The following is a 26382-nucleotide window of genomic DNA, read 5'->3' as shown; positions in this document are numbered from 1 at the left end:
CAGACCCAGAGCTGTTTTGTTTCTTTGGTAATACCTGCCGAGTTTTAAGTAGTTACTATTCTGAGAGAGAGAAAAGTGAGGGAGGAAGGGATTGAGCGCCTCTGTAAGAACTAACGTGGCCCTCTGTGGTCATTGCCAGTGAGTTGAGGAAGAAAACAGGAGTAATTATGAGACAGGTCAGAATGGAGATGTGATGATGGAGGCAACGGGGAGAGAGGATCTGTGTATTTCAGGCTAAAGGAACTACTCTGCAGGTGAAATAATCATTGCCAGGAAGATGAGGCAAGACTTTAGTATCTTGGTGCCTATTATTTTCATGACTTTTCCCTCCCACTCACAGGATAAAACTGAGAGCTGGGACGGTTGTCTGAGTGATTCAAGGAAAAGGAAAGTAAAACTTTAATACCTCAATCGCCTATATATTACATTGGAGGCGGAGATATTTTTGGCCTGCATCCGAGATTTCAACGTTATATGCTGAAATAAAAGGACTAAATTCAGCTTTATTATAACACAGGCAGTGTTACTTTGCAAAAATGTTAGTGCCATTTTAAATGAAATGCTGCTGATGGCTCTGCCCTTAGCCGAATGGGAATCAGGCTGATCAAAAGAAAGGAAGCCTCAGTTCCTGACATAAATCTCCTTTCAGAAGTTTCCATTCAAGTCGGATGCAGATGCCACGAGAACTACTCTTTTTCCAGGTTAGGTGGTTTGACTATGTCTGAAAAAATGGCTTGGGACTTCATTTGAAAATATTCCATAATAATAGGAAATTTATACCAACTTATATTCAAATTTTTAAGTCACTGATAATAAGACTTTTGCCATCTTATTGTTTTGGAAACTTGTCCATTAAAATGATTACAAAACTGATTCTTTTTTTTTTTTTTAAGATTGGCACCTAGGCTAACAACTGTTGCCAATCTTCCTTTTTTTTTTTTTTTTTAAGGATTGGCACCTGGGCTAACAACTATTGCGAATCTTTTTTTTTTTCTGCTTTATTTCCCAACCCGCCCCCCCACCCCCGCACCCGGTGCATAGTTGTATATCTTAGTTGCAGCTGATTCTTAAAAGACATAAACTGTCTCATATTTGGTCTACGTTCCTTTTTTTTTTAAGAAGGGTGGGTCTTATTTTTTTTAAGATTTTATTTTTTCCTTTTTCTGCCCAAAGCCCCCTGGTACATAGTTGTATATTCTTAGTGGTGAGTCCTTCTAGTTGTGGCATGTTGGTCTACGTTTCTTAAACTAAAACTCAATACAGAAAGAAAAGCATCCTATATTAAATGATTATCGATCTTATCTATCACAATGAAAAACTAGACAAATAGAGGATTAGTCAAACCATCAATGGTACATATCAAAAATGGAATATTATTTAGCCATTCAATGTCAATGTAAATTTATGTTTATTGATGTGTGAAGATTTGTGCAACATAATTGCTTCATTAAAAAACCCACAGAGACTAAAACAGCCTTCATAGTAGAAATCCATTTTTCTTCATTTGTGTGTGGGTATACTGAAAAACATCTGGAAGGATATCTATCAAAACACATTTATCTTTCATCTATCTAAATAGCTATCGATCATCCATCTATTTATCTATCTGTCTACCTATCTATCTAATATCCCTGTATATCTATCTATCAATGTAGTGGTTTTGGAAAGGTTATCATTTTGTTCTTTAGGCTCTTTCATGTTGTTGAATTTTAAGAAACATACTACTCGCATAATCTGGAAAACTAAGCTATTTAAATTTTGGAAAAAATTTAGAAACCTATTTTTTTTTGTTAATCTCACTGATAGAATGCTAAAGATAATCACTATAGTTTATGAAGAATATTTTTGCTTAAAGTACAGAAATCTTACTAGTTTTCCTTTTGAATTTCTTTCTTTTAGTCCATGTGGCTAAAAAAGTAATGATGAAATCTCTACATTTCTGGGCATCACACTTTCTATGGTAAATTATTAAATAGCTAACTAGTAATAAAGAAACAAAGAAATGGACTCATGTGTCCTCTCTTAAACCAGAAACAAAAGCCACCTGGTACTTCAAAGCACTGATCATCCTTGAAATGTAATGGGAGTGTCTAATGTTCTGTATCAATAATCTGACCCACATTAAAAGCCGTTTTGGACAACAGGAAATAATTTTCTTTATCAAATATATAAAAATGCACATTAATGTGTAGCTGGTTATGAAGCAACTCTGCCAAGAAGAAATGCATTACAGTACTTCAGTCCTGCGGTCTGCACTTAAGGCTGATTCAACATTTTCCTTATAAAACTCCTTTTTTTTTTTTTTTGGTGAGGAAGATTGGCCCAGAGCTAACATCTGTTGCCAATCTTCCTCTTTTTATCTTTTCTCCCCAAAGCTCCAGTACATAATTGTATATCCTAGTTGTAAGTCCTTCTAGTTCTACGTGGGATGCGACCACAGCATGGCTTGATGAACAATGTGTAAGTCCTTGCCCAGGATCTGAACTAGTGAACCCCAGGCCGCTGAAGTGGAGTGTACAAACTCAACCACTATGCCACCAGGCTGGCCCCATGAAACTCCATTTTTGAGGCATCAATAATTGAGCCAATTAAAACCAATTCCAGGTTGAAACTCCATACAGCTTTCTGGGCAGAAAGGCTCTCTTTACAGTTTGGAGCATAGGAACAATTTTACTTTTCTAAATGCAGATATTTAAAGATATTTTTACAGTTATGTTTCAGGCTTGGAGCTTTTGCTAATTTACAAAGGAATTTTTTAAAAAATATTATTCCAGCTATGTATGTTCATTAGAGTTATGCTTGGTTTTAAATAAAAGGGGCAGAGTGTGCTATGCAACTAGTCCACACCTTCCCCAAGCCAAAGTTAAAACGGGAAGTTCAGGAAAGTAATAATTAACAATTACTATTCCTACTTGTCTTATACATTGAACAAAAGCCAACTTTCCCTCGTATAATGAAAAATAGGTTAACATTACAAATCTGTGGCAGAAGTCCACATGGGTACCCTGTGGGGAAGGAAGTCAGCATCCTTCAGTCCTCCATCTTTACAGTCTGTGGCTTGGCAGTGCCTAGACAGAAGGAGCCACAGTTTGTTGTCTACAGCCCAATGGCCCATCTGGAGTGTGGCAAGAAGGGAGCTCATTGGCAGTTCTGTCAGAGTGTGGCCTAGTTCCTAAAACCTGGCATGAGAATTAATGTGAAGAAGAGCCAGTGCCCAAGCCAGAGCGCAAGCACAGCAGTAGCCAGGGAGGCTCTGGAGCTGCTGGCGTTAGCCCAGGAGGAATCTCAACCAGCTTCTAAAAGGCCTTCCACTGTCTATCCAGGGTCACACATCGCAAAATCCTTCGGTCGTGGTTACAACCTGGTCACCAGCTTTGAAGTCCCTGGAGGGCCAGGACACAACTGTCATTTTCAGAGTTAGATCCTTATGTTTAACACAATACCCAGAACGTAGAAGGTGTTCAATTTACATTTGTTGTAGGAATGGAATATCTGCTGAACTGCCACTCATTACGGCGTTTCAAAACAAAAGATCACACAAATGCAAAGAAATTAATCAATCGTATGGCAAAGTTTTCAGAAGACAAAGTGTCCTTGAGAATAGCATTATTTTTCGATCTATAGCTTAATAGTTAATATTTACTAGTTCAAGTGACTACGGCAAGTAAGGAATACCTATAAAGAAACTTTCACAACGGCTCTGTTCAAGTGACAGTCTAAAAGTGAAGTGATGAGCCAAATTGGATCTCTCTCTCTTCAAATGCACATTGTGGAGATGAATTTACTACCCTAACATCCCTTCAACAAATATTCAGTGAACTTTTACCACATTTTGCAAAGTTGAAAAAGACATTGGCTAGACCAACAGCTCCAAACTAGTTGTAATAAGTGCTCTAATTAGAAGTAAATACAAAGTGCATAATTTTATATAAACTAAGCACACACTAAATATCAACCTTACTTTTCAACTCAGAACAAAGCTAAAAGGCAATGCTTGTTAATGAGCCATATAATTCGATCACGAGGAGAAAATTCCATAAAATTTCCTAATTCTGGAGAGAGTCAGATAATCTAGGTTCTAGTCCTATTTTGCCTTAACTAAATGCATGACTTTGTACAAGTCATTTAATCTTTAAGAATCTTAGTTACTCATCTTTAAAAGTTGGAGTTAGACAAGTTGATCTTTTAAGATTTTTTTTCCCCTCAAAAATTATGGGATTCTATGAGTCTTTCGGACCACTTAGATTTCAACCATTAAGTGTCTCCTGGGAAATTTAAAAAATGTAGATGTTTTTACGAGTAACGTTAAATAGACAAAGTTGGATTTTTCCTATAACTAGCCAACTGCCAAATATTTACAAATATTTAATGGAGCTTTATGTGAACTGTACTTTCACCATATTAAATTCAAAAAAGTATCTCCAACACTCCATGTTGTCATGAAACTATTTTTTTAAAAATTACAAAGTAACACAAGAAGAAAAGCTTTAATATGTATCAGAAATAACATTCCTTCATTGTCTGATTATTGTTGTGGTGATGAGAGTTAATATTTGAAAAGAACCCATTTTATCACAAAGCTGAGACATATGTATTTCATAGAAAACAGACATTGTAAAACCAAATAGAAAGTGTTAAAGTCTGCTATTTGTATACATATTTCCAGTCTGATTTAAACATGTTTCATATTCATTTATTAAATTCATTAATGATACATAGGTGTCTACCTACTATAACTATGTAAATAAAGAAGTATTGTAACAGCATGCAAAATGATCTCAGAATATCTGACTCTCACTGCATGAGACCCATGAACTTGGCAATGCTTTCACAAGTCAATGTTTTTGCACCCTTTGACTTGTAAACATAAGTGAAATGTACTCTTTAGGGATTTTTCACAACTTCACTGAATAAGGTAAAGTCGAGAGAAAGAAATTTCCGCAAAATCATTTTGTTTGCCACACATCTCATTTCTTACAAATTTGACTACCGTGCTACTAATTGTAGGGAGAGAGAAATAAAACAGAAGTAATTAGCATGAATATATCCAGAAATAAGAAAAATAATTGCTAGTTTCTCATCACAATTATTCAGTATGACCCAAATGTTTTGGGTAGAAAACTAGATATTAAAATAATTAATATTCAAAATGATCTTTCCTTTTGATGAAATGTATAGGCAAGTTTCCATTCACTAACTGGCCATGAATTCATTTTTGTGATATTTATATTTTTTTTTGGTGAGGAAGATTGGCCCTGAGCTCACATCTGTTGCCAATCTTGACTCTTTTTGTTTGAAGAAGATTGTCGCTGAGCTGACATCTGTGCCAATCTTCCTCTGTTTTCTATGTGGGCCACCACCACAGCATGGCTTGATGAGTGGTGTGTAAGTCTGTGCAGGTCCATGCTCGGGATCTGGGTCCACGACCCCTGGGCCACCAAAGCAGAGCACACGAACCACTATGCAACCAGGCTGGCCGCTGATAAGTTATTTTGAACCCAGAAAGTTAAGGTTGTAAGTGATGGGAAGGCTCCCAGGCCCACAGTATGTTGAACCCATAGCATAGTTGGCTAATAGAACTGGTAGTGCTGAAGGACTAGCTTTGTGTTCTGGTCAAGGGGGTGTTGAGACGAGGATGAAAGAGAGTGCTCTTCCTCTCACTTGCCTTTTATGCAAGATTGTTTCCAGATACTATTTTGAAATAGCTAAGGGCTCTCTTTGATGTTTTGCTTCTCCTCTTTATTCTTTTCCACTTCTTAACTTCTCTGCTGTGATGGCCCTGAAGTCCTCAGGGCCGCAAGTCCTCCAAAGTCTGATCTCCTATCAGTGCTGGGCTCCTGGGTGTGTGACTTGAGTATTGCACAAGACCCTTCACTCAGATGGGCCCCACACACGATTAATGCTCTGCTGCATATTAATTATTCTTAATGACTCTTAATAGAGGCCACACATTTTTATTTTGTGCTAGGCCAAAATAAAAGAATTATGTAGCCAGTCTTGGCTTCTATCTATAATGATCCAGTGATCATTAGCAACTATGCCAAAGAATAACCTTAAACGAATATGAACTAATGTATAAATATCAAGTTACCTCTCAATTCTCTCAGTGACTGGAGTTCCTCAAATATCTACTTATGACCTTGGCTTATCACTTCAATGCTCTAGAACTCTGTTATTTCATCTGCAAAATAAGGACATCAAATTATAAACTAAAAGTCCCTTCCAATCTAAACTACTACATTACCCTACATAAAACTAGGGACCTGGGCTTTGAAGAGTGAGGTGTTTTCAACTCAGGCAGAGTAAAATATTACGTGAAAATAATTTAGACCATTAAATGTTCTGCTATTCTGATCAATTTACTTAAACACAACTGCATGTTTTTGTGGAAATGTAATTTATTCATTCACTTATTCATTAAACATATACTTACCTATGACAAATAAAAATGGCAAGCAATAGGATATATTGGAGAATATGAGGAAGCCATTTGGTATGAACCTAATTTGGCCTGACCTTGTCTTTCCAAAATGGCCTGACCGTGGCTGTTGAGCATGCATTGTATATCTGCTTTAGAGATTCCCTATGGCAAGAACAAAGGCCCTTGAGGTAAAGGCGCAACTTCCTTCCCCCTCCCAACGTTGGCGTCTCCTTAAGGATTAAGCATCTTTCCTTAGGCTAGAAACTGATAATTGCTGCGCTCACCTGTGACCGCCCAGCTCCAGACAATAGACTTGCCTCCTGCTACACCCACCAAGATAGCAGACCCACTACCTGCTGTGTCCATCAAGCACTGTGCCAACAGGGCAATCTTGTGACTATTGTGGGAGGGACATTTCAATCATATGTAAAGCACCCTCTTTGGGAGTATATAACCACTCTGTGCACCTCATTTCTTTGGTGCCCTTTCTTCCTTCAGGAAGAAAGGCCCCGGGCCATGGTCCTCAGATTTCAGCTCAGAATAAACTCACCCAAATTTTCATTTACAGATTGGTTATGGATTATTTTCGTGGACACCTATCATTGTATCTATCACTCAGCTTGTAAATTCCTTGTTAATTACCATGTCACTCCAGCAACCTACAGCTTCATGAAGATAGGAATTCTGTATATCATGTTTACATCTATAGTCAGAAGACTTGGACACAGTAGATGCTCGAAAAATACTTCTTAAATGCAGGAATGTATGATTGAGTGAATTGAATACCTATTAAATGTCAAGTTTCATGTTCAGTACTGGAGATCTAAAGTTGAGTAAGACAAGACCTCTACCTTCAAGGTTCTTGTGTTCTAATGGGACACAGAGAGAAAGAAACTGTTGCAGGCTGTTGTAATCAATACTTTGACAGAAGCATGTTCCAAGTAGAGTACAAAGGAGGAAGCTACACTTTGGCTGGTGGTACTGGAAAAGGCTTCACAGAGGAGACAATGTTTGAGGGGAGTCTGGGAGCCTGAGTAGAAGCCCAGGGAAATAAGACAGACAAAGGAGAGAGAGAGAGAACATGCAAGGACATGGATGTGACATCAAAGTTAGCTTGAGGAGAACCAGGAGTGGTTCAGGGTGATCGGGACACATAATCTGTGGAGGGTGATCAGAAACAAAGATAGGAAGATCCAAAGGAGCCAGATCATGAAGATCCTTTTTGCATAATGAATTTATCTTGAAGGTTATGATGAGTCATTGTAGGTTTTTAAACAGGGAAAAGGACACAATCAAAGTTGCATTTTGAAAGATCCCTCTTGTTACAATATCAGGGGTACAGTCTAGTTTAACTCTCAGGTTTCTGGGTAAGAATTCCACATTTTTCTGTTCAATATTGAAGCGATGAAGGCTCATATCAACCACAACTGGATACAGGGAGATAATCTGCGAGAACTGTCAGAAAAGTAAAGGAACTGAAAATGTAGGCCATGAGTATGTAATTAGTATAATTCTTGGCAAAATGAACACTATGGCTCATAAAATGATCAGAACATCATCAACAACAAGAGCAACACGAGTCTCCAAATCTCCAAGTTCTTCCCAAATCAGTAAAAAGTCAACAGTATAATACAGAACAAACAGATAAAAGGAATTCAAAGTGCCATGTGAACCATGTTGGTGACACATGTGAGAACACAAGGAAAGAATGGAGGACAATTATATAATTCAAGATAAATAATGCTTTTAAATGTAGGTGGAGACAAGTGTTTACTAAACATGAAAGATTCATATCAGTTGAGGAAGGAATTGTTTGTTTTTAATCCAAGAGGTCATTGTGAACAAGGAGAAAAAAAAGAACATGGTTACCATAGAAACCATTTAAAAAATATTGAAGCAAACTTCACGACACCCAACGAATTCAAAATCTTGTACAAGTCATTTGACCCTGTTTAAGGCAGTTGCCAATTTCTCCTTCTCCCAAATATTTTCATTCATTTATTTGAGTATAAGCAAACAGAAAATTATGATTTGCCTATTCTCAGCAATATGGCAAAGCTGCATATATTCTTATACAATAACTTTTCAACTATTTAAAGGAGTGCATGATTAACTGAATACCTACGATTAACAATTGCTTAATTAAATTACAGAATGTCATACAAAGATCAGGAACTATGTATTTAGGTGTGCATACCATGTAAATAAAGTGTCAATATTCTCATCTGTCCCAATTAAAAAGAAAATCAAGGAGAAAAATAATAACCTGAGATGTGAATTGTTTTTGCAAAGCTCCTAAGACATATGAGGGATTTATCACATGACATTTAAAGTCTAGTATTTTCTTTCCCCTTATAAGTATCTATTACCCTTATAGGTATACATTAACAAAACTCCTAAGCTCATGGGCGCTGTGTGGTCTTCATCCCTTTTACAGAGGCCAAGCCAATGCCCGGGTCTGATTCAACACAGACAGGGTTAAATAGCTACCAGCACAGTGGAAGAGTTTTCCTCAATGCAAATGTAGTGTTCCCAAATTCAGTTACAGTACTTTTGGGAAGAGTGCCATCCAGGTCTGGATGGAGAGGAAATCCCAGAGTCCTCAAACGTTCCAGATAATCCAAACCCCTATAATGCCATATTTTCTCTTCTCTTTTCAAGAAACTGTGCCCTGGAGGAACTGATTAAACAACCATGATAGCAATGGATATAGATGACACTGACTCCATAAAGATTTTCTCCAAAGCATGAGAGGAATGCCATTAATTTTGTTATGTGAAAAGAATCTAGAAAAATAATGTCAAGGGGGTCAAGTGGAGATTTATGAGGGGAGGAGGGACGCAAGGAAGGAAGGCACTGAGATGCAACAGTCACACACAAGTGTCCAAATGGCATCAATAGGAGCACCATTCTCATGAAGATCATCTGTCAGTTCATAGCCAGGCCCCCAGGTCCACAAGAATGGAGACCTCATTAGAGCCTAAGTGAGAGACATTTTATCCTTAGGATGAATTTTTTATTGGACTTTACATAAAGTACAGAATTATATGTAATAAAATCTTAAAGAATTGCTGTTATCCAATTAACTTCCAAGAACCTTGCAACTCTCTAGGGGCAATGCACAGGGTCATTCTTTTATTCTTCCAAAAATGAATTTTGAAACTATATGCACATGCACTTGTACCTGCTCAGGCCTGATATTTATATATTAAAAAACATAGTTTTTTTATGTACTATAAACATTCAAACATGAACATATAGAGAACGTTAATAGCATTAACACAATTGATCACTCTTTCCTTGATCTCTTCCTTCCCTTAGCTTCCAGATCTTCCTTCTCTCTTTTTCTTCTTACTACGTAGGCTGCAGCTCTTCAGTCTCAGATGTGGGACCCTCCTCATTTCCCCCATCCTCCACGCTGGTTGCTCTATTTCTCAAATCTCTTCTCTTTTCTATCTGTCTTAGTTTCCTGGGTGGTGTCAGCCAATCCCACATCTTTAAATACTGTCTATATGCTTATGATTTCCAAATGTTTTCTCCAGCTGCGTCTTCTCCCTTGATCTCCACAGTCACAGATACTCAACTTCTTTCTTGGATGTCCACCAGGCATGTAAAGCGTAACATGTCCAAAAATCTCTTGATTTTCCTCCTCAGTCCTATTCCCAACAGTCTTTTGTCTCTGCTCATTTCAAAATGAAAAATGAGGGGGCCAACTTTCCTTCCTCTCTCTCATGCACCACATCCAATAGATCAGCAAATTATTTTGGCTTTACTTTCGAAATATATCTAGATTTTTACCTCTTTTCTCCCCATCCACTGTTTAATATCTAGTCCAAGCCACTCTTATCTCTCTTGTGACTTATCAAAATTACCTCCCTTCTGGTTTCCCTGTTTTCACCATTGAAAATCAATGTGATATTAAAAATTCATGTTGTATTGACTCCACAAATACTTTGAAGTATCCACATTATGAAATGCACTATGCTAGTCAACTTGTAGGGCACTGACGTGAATTTGACCCAGCTGTTACCTTCAAGGTGTTTCTATTCTCAGTGGGTGATTACATATATATGTGTACCATGCAAAGCAGTCCTAGATAATCACCTTAAGACTGTTATAAAGTGCGAAAGGAATTTAGACAGAGGAGAAAGAATTTCTGATTATATCCACAATAAAGCCTTCATTGAGGAGGCTGTATTTAATTTCGGCCTTGAAGACAATTCAAGTTTTAGGAGCAGTCAACAGAGCTCATTCCCGAAAGTACCCCAGCAGGAGACAGGGGTCAGGACATCTTAAGAGCATTGCTAATAGTGTCATTTAGAAGATACCCAGGGATAGGTAAGGGAGCTAGAGGAGACAAATGCTGGGTAGTTAAGATGGAGTTGGAATATGGAAACCAAGCCAAGAAGTTGGGACTTTAATAGGGAGGTCAAGGAATCAAGGAAGATTTTCATCACAGGAGTAACAAAATTAAAGTGCTACGGTAAAAGGAACTAATCTGGGAGCAATGTGTAGAAACGCTATAAGTCTTATTTGTAGGCCTTAGATGCTCTTGTTTAGAGGCCTGCCACACACTATATCAAGAGCAATAAAGTATACCCACACCCCCTATTAAATATATTTATATATATATAGTTTTTGAATTCACTTGATTATGTTTGACTAGTTAACATAATTCTAGCATTTGCAAACCTCTTTTAATTTTTATTTAGCTTTTCTCTTTTTCTATATGAGAGCCAATATTTTTGCAGGCCCTTGAAGACCTGAAGGCCTCAGGCACTTTCTCCATAATGCACCATGGATAAAATGGCTGTGCAAACAGAAAAGCTTGGAGGATAGGGCATGAAACAATGTAAATGCTTTAATGCATTTCAAAGTAATATGAACATGAAATATACCTTCAGGAAGGAAAAATGTGCTTAAAGCATCACACTTACAAAAACAACATACACATCTGAGAGATCAATATGGTTGCCCATTCAGGATGTATATATGTCCTTAAAGTCATTTTATGGTCAAAAACCAATTTTGATTAAAACAAAAAATTGTTTAAAAAGGGGGCAAATAAAGTAGCATTCAATTTAACTAGTTTCTTCCTTTGCTTCCGTATATATCTTGACTAATTTCATCTTCAATTCATTAATTTAAGGGTCATGATTTATCCATTTATTCATTAAATATTTATTTAACTATGATGTCCCAAAATATAAATAAATGGTCATTGTTTTGTGCTGAGTTTTGTTTAGTATTTAAATTTCAGGTACTGTCACATAACATTCATTATAGGAAGAAATTAAATCAGCCTATAAATAATGAATTTTTGACACTGTTTTGTGGTTTAATAAGGAGAATCATTGTCAGAGTAATAAAGCATAGCACTTAATCTCTCAATATGATTATAAAAAATCCTAATCTCCACAGGATGGCAAACTTTTCCTTTCCCAATGCTTATTTGATATTAAACTGAAAGAAATTACATCTTCATTGCTTATTTATTGTTGTATATTCTACTTTTCAGTAAACTTTTTTGTTTGTCTGAGGTTTTCTTTTACAGCACAATGGATTTATAGGAAATATTATGCTGAACCAAAAAAAGTTTAAAGTTGCTCATAACAATTTTAGGGGCTGGTCGTGGTTGTTTTTTACTGAAGAGTTAGCAAATTTCAGAGATATAGCTCCAAGAGTAAGAATGATTATGTCTTTTCTAATTTGTTTCTCTCTGAATTTATTCACAAGGCTTAAAAATCTAAATTTGACCCTACAGTCAATAGTCCTCCTTTTTTATTAAAGTGATCTCTATATACCTTAGCATGTCCATCTGAATCTTATCTGGCATTTACCACTAGCTCTATAAGATTGCATTAATGCCACCCTGACTTAAAATAACAAAAACTGGTATGTTAATTTAAAAATTCCTAAAATTAGCAGATTATCTTCAAATGAAAAAAATGGATTGGATAAAAGTCAGTCAACAAATCTTTTTTAAGCAAATGTTACACAACTGCATGATGAAATTTACAAAGAGCCTTAAACTACTGTCACTATCTTAAAGAAATTTATAATTTGAGGAGTTCAGACATTTATTTTCTTAGATGTGACTATAAAACTAAAGTGACTCCACAAGCCACCTGTTAAATGGATCCCCTTAGTTAGCCTCTAAGAGCAGAAAATGTATATATAATTATGTTCGTTTAAAATTTTAATACCCCTGTATTATACTATTGTCCTGTATTTGCTTTCAAGGTTATATTTAAATTGATGAAAGTTACAGAAACATTCATTATTCTTAAGAGCAAATGAAACTCTGCATTGCAGTCTGTCTGCTCATCCATAATTCAGGATCCCAGCCTAAAACACTATGCTCAAACAAGCACAAATATTGGCAAAGGTGAAATGTTGAACTGTTACAGTAGCAGCTACATTATGTAGCAATCTGTGTGTGTGCTTTAATTTCCTAGCACTAGAAAAAAAAACAAAAAGCAGAAGAACAGTCAACAATTATGGTTGTAAACTAAATAAGCAAGAGAGTAAAGCCAAATTGCCATTATTCAAAGCTACGTGCTTTTTATGAGTTATGCATGGATCTGATAAGACCGTAAAACCCAAGACGGGGAAAAACATGAGTTACTTGGATTATCCTTCCTGGCAAAGAAAAGGGGATTCTAGAAGAATGTTCTTATGAATTTGAACTTTGAAACTAGCAACTCTGGTTCTATTAAGTTAATGGAAATTTATCTTACCTCAAATAAATTCCCTCATTTGTCTTAGTTATCTGGGGAATAATGCCAGCCCTCCATTTATTAGGACCTTGGTCAATGGTTCGGAGTTCCAGCAGGTAGAAGAAGTTACTAAATACCCTTGACAGAAGACAGGTCTCCTCAGCCAAGGGAAGTTTTCTCTTGTTTGGGCTCAAAGCATCAGTAGGACGCACAATGAGAACTGAGATGAAGGAGGAAGCACGAACCTAGCCAGTGGAATCAGCAGAATTAACCCAGCAGATCAATATGTTAACAGACATATCCGCCATATCACCTTAACTTCCAGCCATTTCATTTTGCTTCAACTGATGCAGGCTGGATATGTTGCATCTTGTGGCAGTGCAGACTTTACATTTTGTAGCCATTAATAACCTATATTTATATGAAGTAATTGACACTGAAAGGTAATGATAAATATCTAGTGCTCAGGAACTGTATCTCCTTCTGAATTGTAAGGTTTATTGTTCTAAACTTGTCAGCTACCCTTATGACATTCTATAACTCTTTCTTTTACTAGAAAGGAAAAATAATTAATATAGTAAGTATAATCACTTCCTTATGTAATAAAATTCCTAGTTTTATACAGCACAGAATATATAAAACCATTAACATTTCTCCCCAAATCTGCATGACTAGAAAAATGTGCAACAAATTATCAGGCCTGTGCCTTCTCATCCAATTTTCTTCCATGACGATTTGAACAGCTCACTGTATGATGGTATTTACAGTCTTTAGAGCACCTCTCATCTAATAACTCACTAAGCTTGACAACAATCCTGAGAGGGCTAAGCAGGGTAAGACTGTCCAAATTTGTAAGTGTGGTCCCTAAGTGCAGAGATGCTAAATAGGACATCCTCTGTCACAGGCCTAGTGAGGGATGGGGCAGGGGGCTCCCACGCTTTCCCTCCTCCACACACCTCTCAAGAAAAACCACTTATATTTTCACCATAAAAAATAATAAAATAAAACACTGAGGTATCCCCTCTCTCCCCCCACAACCACTCCCTTAAAAAAAAATTTATTCAAACCAAAATAAGAAGAAAGAGCAAAGTATCTGTCAGACCATAGTCTGATTCTGAATTAAGTTCTTCCAAATTTACTCTTTACAGTTTCCCTTTATTGTCAATATATGTCTCATCCACAGAATTTTCACATTTAATAATCTCAAAAGAAAATCTGCTTTATTACCTAATTATGGTCCTCACACTTTTGTAAGGAACACGTAGGTCTCCTCTCCATCATTCCGTGGATGAGGTCACTGAGGCATAAAATGGTTCAGGAATTTGTGCCCAGGCAAACAGCAAAGACAGACATAGACAGATCGACTGCAGAAGCTTTACTCAAATTGGTGGTCTCTGGTCAGACATGGAGAAAAAACCAGTTCCACTGATCTGATTTTCTATAGCTGTGAGCATGTTCTGGGCCATGAATATCCAGATTTAAGAGTTTGGTCTGTATTTGAAAGTCAAGGGTGCTTAACTGGAAATTCCTGCTATGCCCATCAAATATATTATAATCAAAGGTAGTGGGGCTGTGGCAGGTTAATATGATGGCTGTGGTGCAAAACCACAACAAACCATAATGATCCCTTGCTGGAGATACTAGAAAACCAAAAAGCCAAGTTATGACATTATATTTAAGCTCTCTTGACAAAGACTAAAGCAAAACCCTGCTAAATGTGGATTTGGTGTGTGTGAGGACAATTGTCCCTGAGCTCAGATCTGTTGCTAATCTTCCTCTTTTTGCTTGAAGAAGATTGTCCCTGAGCTAACATCTGTGCCAATCTTCCTTTTTTTTTTATATGTGGGATGCCACCACAGCATGGCTTGACAAGCAGTATGTAGGTCCACACCTGGGATCCAAACCGACAAATACCAGGCCACCAAAGTGGAGCACGCGAACTTAACCACTATACCACTGGCCAGCCCCAGTACAGATATTTTTATATCCTAAAAATATCCATTTGAAGCCCGGAAGAGCTGGCATTGGGATTGTGACAAAGAAGAAACATTTTCATCTACCTATAGATGATGATTATTTTTATGGTTCAAGGAATATACATATTTAAAGAAAATTCACAATTTGGAATTCATCTATGAGCTGCCATAACATTTCGCTGTTAAGTCTTTTCTAAAAAACAGTTTGCTGTTAGAGAAAGAACACTGGTGAGGGATGTGGTTCCAGTCCATATGCTGTCACTAACCATTAACCTAGTCACGTCATTCCACCCCTCAAAATGGGCCTCTTTGCCCTCATTTTGCGTAAAGACTTTCTGGATCTCTAAGGGCTTTCTAGTTAGGATAAGTAAACCAGCAGTTTACTTATTTTACTATAGCATACAGGTACAGCGCACCATTGGCATGATAACCTTATTGGGGCACTGTCACAGTGTTGTATTGTCATTGGTTATGACAGGACAGTTTGGCAGCGACTCTAAATTCCCAATAGACGCTGAATAACTGTTAATTTCACACTAAGGCAGACACAAAACCAAAAAATCAGTAACACAATTTGGGCCTTTAAAGAAGTTCATTTCAAACTTGTCTTTGCCTTTTTTCTACATAAAGTAGATAGCATCTTAAACTAGCATGAAGTAGTTTGAAAACACTGGGATAAAAATCATCATTTTGCTATTCCTTGCTGTAGTTTCATAAAACTGAATTAAAAAAGTAAGCCAATTGAAAATATTCTGAAGTAAGTTGGTATTTGAAATATTTTTCTTTTCTTTTTTTTTTTTCTTTTGTGAAGAAGATCAGCCCTGAGGTAACATTGCTTGCCAATCTTCCTCTTCTTGCTTGAGAAAGATGGTCCCTGAGCTAACATCTGTGCCAATCTTCTGTTTTATGTGGGATGCTGCCACAGCGTGGTTTGAAGAGCCGTGCTAGGTCCATGCCTGAGATCCGAACCCACGAACCTCAGGCCACTGAAGCAGAGTGTGTAGACTTCACCACTCCGCCACCAGGCTGGACCCAATTACATGAAATGTAAAGCCTATAAAAAAACAAAACAAAACAAACCCTGACCTTTCTTCCCTTACCTTGCAGCCTTTGCATCACATTGGCAATGTCCCGAGGAGACCGTGAGGCCGTCCTGGCGGATGCCATGGTTCCTCCTGTCACAGGAAACCAGCACCAGAGACTCTTCACTCAAGGCAGTGCAGCACTAGCCACTCCGGAAAACATACTTGAACTTCCCTAGGTCTACGGAGTCGTAAATGAATCCCAGGCACTTGCAACAGTCAGCACGGAGTCAGCGTTCCCAAAGATTGAGCCACTTATTTTCTTCTTTTCTTTGACTATCCTCTTAAATGACCTGAGGAACCTGAAAAACAAATAGAAAAAGTACAATATATTTATTTTTAAATCTACATAGGTCACCCTAGTACTAAAAGGAGAACCATGTTTATTCAATTTGTTTAGATGATTCATTGCCAAGTGAAATCACTACTGTAAAATTACTTATGAACTATAAAGTAGTAGGCAAATACTAGGAATTCTTATATTTGATAAAATAAATACATACTCGTGACATGTGCAATAAAATTGGCTGCCAAAAGGAGAAATGTTCACTTTACTTCATGGTGTCTTTTTAAACTATAAACTTTTTTCATTGATTTATGAAAGTGAAAATACTTGTACTCAAAACACTGAATTCTATTTCCCAATAGTCACCGGTTCTCTTAGCTATGCTGTTTTACTCTGCTAGGCACACAAACTGTGCAATATTTTGCTTTATTTTGTTTGTACACTTTTCAGGAATCAGATCAAATCTTAGGTCTTAAATAATTTGATGAATTAAAAATGTATAAATGTAAAACTATTTCATTCTAAAAATTTGAGTTTCAAATACTCTTTTAGAAGTCAAAATGGGTCTGATTTAGCTTTTTTCCTCCCCATACAGAAAGACTTAAGTTGTAAGGCTGGAGTAGGGGTATGTTAAGCAGAGACGACAGTCTCTTGCTAGCCCCTTCCTGAATTCTCTGCTTTACTCAAGTTTAATTCATCAGTCTGGTCTGGAGGAGGTAAAAGAGGGAGGGAGTAGTGATGAAATCTTGACATTGAGACAGGTAGTTTGAACAAGGATTTCCTAACCCCAGGGATAGCTAAAGAGAAGGTCTTGCATTGAATAAGGCAATCAATGGCAGAAACAAGAAGAGGGCCAAAAAATGTACCCAGAGAAAGAAACTTAAACTAGGGGTCAAAGTGAGGAGGCCTATATGAGAATGATGCTCTATTACAATTCACACTCATTTCTGGGTTATGATGATGAAGCTGAAGAAAACGAATGGGATGGAGGAGGATGGGAAAAACAAAACTGAAAAGAAAAGACAGCACAAACATATGGGATGGTCCACCTGCAGAAAGGAAAATAAGAGGAATCTACGAGTGCCATGAAAAATTACATCATCCTCTGAATGTATGGTCATAAAAACAGTATTATTTATGAAAGATTGGTCAAGTAATAGAGTGTAATTACAAATTACAGTTGACTTTAAGAATTGCATTGTTAATACTAGGATATACTGGTGTCTGATTAGAACGTACAGATGCAAAGCTGAGAATATCTTTCCTAGACTAGCATCTCAAAAAGGATGCAAAAGACAGCACACTCCGGCTGCCCTGTGTGAAAAAAGATCAAAAGGATCTACTGAGGGGTCAGCCTGGTGGTGCAGTGATTAAGTTCACACGTTCCGGTTCGGCCGCCCAGGGTTCTCCAGTTCAGATCCTGTGTGCACACATATGCACTGCTTGTCAAGCCACGCTGTGGCAGGCGTCCACATATAAAGTAAAGGAAGATGGGCAGAGATGTTAACTCAGGGCCAGTCTTCCTCAGCAAAAAGAGGAGGATTGGGTGGCAGATGTTAGCTCAGGGATAATCTTCCTCAAAAAAGAAAAAAGAAAGATCTACTGGGGCAAGAAAGGGTGTCGGGGTCACTGAGCCAGTTAGGGCACAGTGGTGCAGTAAAGAGCATTAATTGGTAAGAAGGTAGAGATAGACTTCTCTTGGCTACTTGAAAGGATATTTACTAGAAATAGGACCCAATACATGGCAGCTTCTGGGATAGAGGGACATCTCAGCGGCTGGCTCTCCAAGGACAAATAATTACTTACGGCTGGCCTGTCATGTATCAGGCCTACAGCCCTGCTGGAATTGTGTGCCCATTAGCAGGCTCCATCTCCTAGGGGAAAACATTCCACCTACCCACATATAAAAGCTACCTTAATCTGAAGACTAATAGGCAGTGAGAAGTGCCTGAGGGATCTTACAAATGGCCCCCCTAAGCTGTTAGAAAGTTAGGTTCTCCAAACGTAAGAAAATAACTTTCTAAAGTCTAGCTATCTAGCTATCTATGTATATATTAAATAAAGATGAGGGAAGAAATCCATTTTAATTCAGCTACTCGATGCCATGCCCTGCTCAGCACTGGAGTTCATAGATGATTAAGATATGGTCCCTACCATCAATCAAGAATTATGGGATTAAAATGGATTTCTGAAAGTCATTGCATTGCAGATCACCATGCTTCTACCCTCTTCTAGTTCACATTCATGTTATGCAACAGATTAATCCTGAAATAGCTCGCTGTCTCTCTCTCTCACCCTTTCTCCCTCTTTCTCTCTTTTGATACCACATTAAACTCAATATTTCTCTGCTTGTGTCCAACTTCAACCTGGGTATCCAGGCTTACTTCCACAGCATTAACTAATGCATTCCGAGTGTCAGAGCTCATCCTGGGGGAACTGAGATGAATATGACGCATAACCTATTTTTTGAGGAGCTTAGAACATAGTGGGAGATACAATGTAGAAAGATAATATAACAATATCACAGGTAAGTGCAAATATAGACACGAATGATACAAAGAATGGGCACTAACCCAATCTGGAGGTTCTGAAGAGTGTCCTGGGAGGGAGTGAACCCCTGAACTGAGTCTTGGAAATGAGTTAGAGTTAGTCAGGTGAAAAATATGAAAGATGCATTCCATGCAGAAGGAGTAGCTTGAGCAAAGGCATGGACATGAGAAACAACATGATTCTATGTGGAACTACCAAGAGTTAGATAGTGAAGGACTCTACCCGGTGACATTCTGGAGCTGAGGATGGAGAAGGAGATAATGGCTAGGTGGTTAGGGTCCTAGGTGCTATGCTCAGAAGCTTGGTCCTGCTTCTCTAGGAGGCAACAGGAAACCACTGAGGGATTTAAGCTGGAGGTGACCAGGTATAATTCAGATTATTCTAGCAACATATTTAAGGGTATATTTGAGGGAGACAAGACCAGGAGATCCAAGAAGATCTGTTAGGAAGGTATCTTAAGAGAACAGGTGGAAGACGATGGGAGACTGAAATACGACAGTGATTGAAGGGTAACATCTGAAAAATCTTTAAGAGGCAAATTGTGTAAGACTTGGTGACTGCTCTGGAAGGGGAGATAGGAAATGGGAGGTGGGGTAGTCAGAGTATCTTGGATGACTCTCACGATTCTGACTTGAGGTTCTGTGGGTCATGGTGCCCTCAACTGAGCTCAGCAAGAGAGGAGCTATGCAGGTTTTACTGCCCAATACTCTGCCCAATACTCTTCAGTTCATACCTCATATCCTTGCTGAACAATTTCTTAATTATCCCTTCACATCACCCCTCCGCAGGACACTTGTAGCTGAACAAATCCAAAGGATCACAATAAAGGTACTAAATACCCAGCCCAGGACCCACACTGTGCTTGAAGCCCTCTCTAAACACACCTGCACACATTTAGCGTGATTTTCCTTCAATTCCTCCAGTGCTAACAACCCATGCTATTGTAAATATGATTTGTCTTAGATTCATCACCATTGTCTGTTTTATCTCTAACTAGACTTTGAACGTTTTTCAGATATAGAGACTATTACTCATTGTTTTGACACCCCACTCATTGATACCAAGTATATCCCTCAGCACATCCTAGCCTCAGTACATATTTTTGTTTTATTGAATCAAGTTCATAATACTTTACCTCTACAAAACAACCCCCAGAAAACCCCTTCCTCCCCAATGCAAAAGAAGTTGATGCAATATCCTTCCCTTTTTAGACATAAGATAAAATATTTTGCTTTCATCATTCATGTATACACATATTTCCTCTTTTGTGAATTACCGTGTTCTTGCTTTTTACTGATACTTTAACTTAAAGGCAAACAAGACTTGATAAGAAAATTCAAATTAATAAAACAAAGATAATCAAAGGAGACTGGGAATTAGAAGATATGAGTTCTAGACTTAGTCTTGTTCCACTAGTTGGGTGATTTTGAGCTGGTTCCGTGCATGGAGGTCCTCAACAACTGCCTGTCACAGGGAGTGTAGTAGTGGGAAATGTAAGCACTATGGACTAAGAAAGACATGGAGCTGAGTCTTAATTCTGTCTCTAACTGTCCATGTGATCTTAAGAAAAGTGAAATTTTGTTAATGCTAAATTAGGTTTAATTTAAGTAAATTTAAAAAGATCCATATATACTGTTCCTAGAAGATTGTTTGGCATATAGTAGAATTTCAGCCAATAACTGGTTTCCATTTTCCTTCCCTTGGCCTCAGTTTCTCCATCTGAAATCAGAGAGATGAGTCTAGAATGGAGAGATGCTCTCAAGTGTGCTCTCCAGTTCCAACACCAAGGCAGCATAAGTGATCACTCAAATGACTACTGGTACAAGGTCACGAGATGTTGAAATTCACTCCTTGAACTGAATGATTACTTACCAGTGTTCTGGTTGTGGGCTTGACCTGCAGAACCAGAGCATGAGAAGAAGATCTAGCACCATCAGTGAGCTCACTATTCTCAGGGTAATTAAGAGTTTTTAAATAGGTGCAGGATATTGGGGGGGGGGGAGGGGAGGAAGAGAGGGTGAGGGTGCAACCAGTATTGGGATGGAAAGGGAGAGCTAGGTAGACATTGATGAGTTGTGTACCAGTTAATAGATCCCACACCATATCCCAATCCTTCCAGGGGAAGGAACTAAGATTACAATGGAACTGATTATATCCACCACACCTAGCAGAGAGGTAAGATTCCTGTATTTATTATTTCATACAGCAAATGTATTGAGAAACCATTTGTAAAGGACAATGGTCCTGAGTAAATAGCAGTGAACAAGACAGATAAGCCCCTCATAGAGCTCAGGTACCAGATGGGAAGATGATATAGATAATATTGCAGCAAAGTAGGTTGAGTATTGTGCTGGAGAAATCCAGAGTACTGTGGGAGCACACAGAACACCCAATCAGTAAGCATCTGCTGCGTTTATCGAGCAGGATGCAGAGGGAATTTAGACTCTGCTCTGGGATTCTCCTGTCTGAACAATGCTCTCTTCTTAACACCGACACCTGTGAAAAGCACATTAGTGACTCATCACAATTCGACTTTCCCAGCCTCTAAGCAGAGTGAACAACTGGCTTCTAAAGCAGTGTCTCATTTGTGCCGCTAAAAAGGAATACATTAAGAAAAACGCTAGGAGGCCATAAGAATACATCTTAAAGCAATGGAACTAAATTTTTAGGTATTAGGAAACTACAGTAGAAAAGCCCAAACCCTGGAAAATCCAGAGATGATATGGCTCCTTTCTGAGAAAGATGACCTGAGGCCATAAACCATGCACAGAGTCACAGAAGTATGAAGTATGAATATTACTTAATTAGATGTCTAAATATGTTCAAGAGTAGCACTCCTATTAAAATCCACTGTTAAATGCAAATTAAAAAGCTAATGAATACATTTCAATTCCCCTTCTATCGAAGTCCTTTACTGGAGTGAGTCACAGAAGCATCTAATTTTACATTTAATTATTGTTTTTCACTATCCACCCGTTAGTAATGGTACTAATTAATAAACGTTAAGATGGCTAACGAGTAGGGAAGAAGGGGGACATCCCAGAGTTAATATAAATACATTACTAATGTATGTGTATGGGCTATCAGCAAATGGTGCTGGTAATTATTTACTGTTATGAATTATATAGCATAAGAAGAACTGGTCCTTTCCCGGGAAGACCAAAAATTTGAGCAGTCATCAAAAGACAAAGTACGCAGCTGATCAGTGTAAAAGATATGAAGATGATTCAACTTTTTTGGGTAAGCTTGGCGTACAAGCCATGCCCACAGATATCTGCTGCCTTCCTCCCCTACTTTGCTATAGTATACGCTGCACTCGTTGCCAAACATTAGTTCTCATTGGATAAGACCACAAGGAAGGACACATTTAACAGATTTAAGAGATGGGGAAATGCAGATTTCTTCACAGGGGAGTCTTGATTGGGTCCTGAGAGCCTGTCACATTCAGACCACAGGGTGTGGCTGCAGTATTGAGAGCTGAAGCCACCCAAGAAAATGCTACAGACCTTGCCCAGCCATGGGCTTCTTACATCCTGTTTCAGTTACACCTCCTTTCACTTCCGAGGAGCTGTGTGTGCTGCGTAATTATCAGAGAGCTGGTCCTAGTCTAAGCAATTCTCGAAAATTTTAAAATGGTAAACTACCTTGTCCCAATACGTACTCCTTTGCAAGAAGGAATCAAGTGAAAAGAATCCTTCTATGGGGACAATGAGGACAGAAATAAACCAGTTTGCGAAAAATCATTAGGAAAGATAAAAATGAGACTTTAACGTAAAAGCTGAGCAAATATTTGCAAGGGCTAGCAATATTGTTATCTGAGTCAGTCTGAAGATATGCCTTCATCTTGAGCACGAAACATATTAAATTAGCATTGATCGGGCACATTTTATTCTAAATTTGCCACAAAGTAATGAACAGACTCAAAAACCCAAGAAAAAGAGATGTGTTTTATTACACTGTGTGGTGATGTCAGGAACTTTTTATCCATATTAATCCTTTTCACCATGGGGAATAGAAAGTCCTTCAACAATCTTCATGACTCAGGACTAAATCAGATGGGGGTCATACTAATAACCTTCCCTTACTTGAAAAGTATTCCAATTTCTCTTGCATAGGTCCAGCTTGTATACAAATGCTTAGGAAAGTGCCTCTCAGATGAAAGACAAAAACAGAGAGACACTCAAAAAGAGAAAAACAATTCATTTTGAACTTTCTTAACATTCACAGAAAAATTCTAGACAGATGCAGGTTTTCCACCCCAACTGAAAAGCTCAGAAATGAACATTCCAGGATGCTAACACTGATACACAGCTGCAGTTTCTCCCTGGGCTGGACCCAACTCTATTTACAGAGAGGGCCTGAACTTGCATCCTCCAAGCTCTATTATCCCAGGCAGCACACGGAACCCCATTTCCCAATGGGCTTTCTTGGCTTTGAGGCTGATAGCTGCTTTATTTTGCACTATTTTCCTGCCCTTTGCCTTGCACCTGGCGCCTTGTGAGCCACCATTTCACAGAACTGCTCCGGCTGCAGTGCAAAATCTCTGTCTGAAACGTGTCTTTCTGGAGAGCAGATGAAAGTTATCTTGCCCTCTAGCGTAGGCTCAGCCTGGAAGCAACTGCACGGTGACAGCGGAGTAGAGTCTGAAGCCCCGGCCTCCGTTCGTCTACAAGCCCTGGGCTGTGCTACCCTGTTCCCCTCCCCCAGCCCTTCCTAAAATAGTCAGAGGTGGAGGAAGGGAGGCTCCCAGAATTTGTTCTACGCCCTACATCTCCCAGCTGATAGTAGCTACAGTACCGACCACCACAATAACAGGGTGACTGCCTTTTGCTTCTGCATCACTGGAGTCCAAGAGATGTGCCATAAGCGGAAATGACAACTCGGGGATGGGGATATTAATAGTGATTTCTACGTACAAAATGCAAGGAGGACGCTCCCCACCTCCTTATCTCCTCATCCAGGAGTGTCAGACACGTACACACATCACCACCACCACCACCGTCCTCTCTCTCCCATTAAGCACGCACAACCGGAGCATGCAAGTACAAACTTGCTTACAATTTGTCTGCAATTTGCTCGGCTTGCACCCATATTCATTCTCTCTCTCTCTCTTCCTCTCCCTCTCCCCCCGCCCCCCTTTCCTATTACCTTCTCTCCCTCTTGGGCTCGTTCAGGTTCAGGGCAGCGAAGCAAGGGTGCCACCGGTCGCGGGTGTGCGCGTCTCTCGGCCGCCCACGGTCCCCGGGAGCTCGGCGCGGTGGCAGGGCTGCGGGGAGCCGGCCGCCCTGGTTACGGAGTACAACACGCCGGGCCGGCGGCGGATCCGCAGCCGCGCTCCCCCGGGCACGCTCGCACACTCCCTCACTCACTCCTGCGCCCAGCTGCTAGGCGGCTCTGCCCTCCCTCTGCAATCGGGTCCTCCTCCTGGCTGCACCCTGGGGTTTTAGGCCTCCCCGCACTCTCCCCCGCCCCCTGCACTAATGCTCTTTTCGGAGGGGAAGGTAGGCGAGGCGGGGTCAGCCCCCGGGCAGAGTCCCAGCTCTAACCCTCCGCCGCCACACCCCTCCCCGGCCCCGCGCCCCGCGCCCCGCGCCAGGCTCCAGGATGACCTGGTCCCTGGAAGAGCTGGGGGCCTGGGGGCTTTCTCACAGGCTTCCCCTACCTCCTGGAGATGCACGGCCTCTGGTGTCTCTCCGAGGCTGCAAAGCCGTGCTGTGACCCCCTCTCTTGGCGAACCTTCCCACGGGAGTCCACCTCTCTGGGGTCGAGGAGGGAAAGAAATGGCCGAAAGCGCTGGGAAGGCGATGCACTGCGCTAGCTGTTAACTTTTGCCCAGGGTTTCCACTGCCCGACTGACCTTTCTGAGCAGAACCTATCTTGAAAGGCTGGGGAGGTCCCTTGATGGTCCCAGGAAGGAAGTGATGCAGTTCAGCGAGGACATTCTGCCGGCTCCTTTGAAATCAACTTTCGAAAAGATCATAACAGCTGACCTTTTGGCTGTCAAATCAGTAGCAAATAATTTTAGGGAGACTGGTCAGACTCACAGGTTTTTGCTACTGCTGTTTATAAAGCTTAGAGTTTCTGAGAAGGCACTTGACATCGTAATGGGGTTTATTCTTGATTATTCATTAAGATGATGCTGAAGAACCGCCTTCAGACTCCTGGGATGCACCATATGCACGCTGCACACTGCGGAGCCATTCGAGTGAGCCTCTTATCACAAGTCCTTCTTACCGTGGAGAGGACGTCCCGGTGTTGCCTGGTAGCACTGGGGAGAATTTATTTTGTTGTGGTTTTATGGTTTCCAGGCAAAGTCAAACATAATCTCTCTTCACCAACAATGAAGCCTAAGTCCAACTGGATTATGGCAGCTCAAATAATCGAAGCGATGTTGCAAGAATCTTAGAAATGATTACCCCCTTGAATTTTCAATCTGAACAAAACGGATTTCTATTCTCTAAATTTGCTAAATGGAAAGACTCGCTGGCTTATAAAGTGGATGAAGTTTCTCTTTGCCTCCTGCTGTTCCCTCACTAGCTGCCAACACTCCACTATTTAGTTTTGCATTTTCTTCAAGTTCTCCTTCTTCTGGATCCCATCAAAATAATAATATCTGGGGGCTGGCCCTAGGCCTAATGGGTAATTTTGGCGCACTATCTGTTTCAGTAGGAGTTCCGGGTTTGGATCCCTGGCGTGGACCTACACCACTTGTCAGCCATTGGCACAGATGTTGGCTCAGGGCTAATCCTCCTCAGGGAAAAAAAAGTCTCATAAACTAATCTGATTTGTTATCTTTCCTGGGTTTACCATTTTTAGAGACCAAAGAATAAATCTCTAATTGCAGAACTCGTTACCCCTGGAAGTTGGGCCTGTAGAGAGTGGTGTTTGGGATCTCCCTCAATGAGTATCCTGCTACTGCCTCGTATGCCCAATGAGGGCTACACTCACTATGGAGGCCCAGAGCTCCTTCTGGAAATAACCTGCTAGAGCCTAGTCATTCCAGGTAACAGAGTCTGCCCGGGTGGCCACCAGACGGAGATCCAAACTTCCAAGCCTGCTACTTGGGAAAAGAGGATTGGACTCAATTCTTCCTCTCAATCTCTACCTTCATTTAACCAACTCACCCTGAAGGCAGTTGAGGATGGGGTAGAGGAAATTTTACAAACTCGGTGCTCTATGTGTTAGGCAGTTGCTTCCTGAGGTTGCCTTACTTGAGAAATGAGCCACTTGTGTGCCTGAAACCTTGCTCCCACCAACTGAAGCTTCTTAACCAGACCTAGCTGCTGTTCTCCAGCTCGGACAGGCGGGAGCCTAGCGCTGGCCGGCCGGCATTGGCTGCCTGATGAGC

The 26382-nt window shown here is 39.8% G+C and overlaps 1 protein-coding gene across 22 annotated transcripts in view; it reads right to left on the bottom strand.

Annotated features, from left to right (window-relative positions):
• The window catches only part of SYNE1 (spectrin repeat containing nuclear envelope protein 1), a 445076-nt gene extending 419835 nt beyond the window's left edge, over positions 1 to 25241 (bottom strand). For 14 of the 22 annotated variants that reach the window (XM_070487542.1, XM_070488480.1, XM_070488007.1 and 11 more), the window contains exons 1-2: positions 24183 to 24393; positions 16217 to 16500 (exon numbers count right to left, since the gene is read on the bottom strand). In XM_070487542.1, the coding sequence (XP_070343643.1) occupies positions 16217 to 16283 (67 nt within the window). In that variant the 5' untranslated portion in view covers positions 16284 to 16500; positions 24183 to 24393. Of the gene's footprint in view, positions 1 to 16216; positions 16501 to 24182; positions 24437 to 24696 lie in introns of those variants that run through there. The other 8 variants (XM_044761496.2, XM_044761494.2, XM_070487809.1 and 5 more) reach the window with 7 other exon arrangements.
• Positions 25242 to 26382: the final 1141 nt, after the last annotated feature.

Source organism: Equus asinus, chromosome 1 (genome assembly GCF_041296235.1).
Source record: "Equus asinus isolate D_3611 breed Donkey chromosome 1, EquAss-T2T_v2, whole genome shotgun sequence".
Taxonomy (NCBI): Eukaryota; Metazoa; Chordata; class Mammalia; order Perissodactyla; family Equidae; genus Equus; species Equus asinus.
This window is presented reverse-complemented; position numbering and strand designations above follow the sequence as displayed.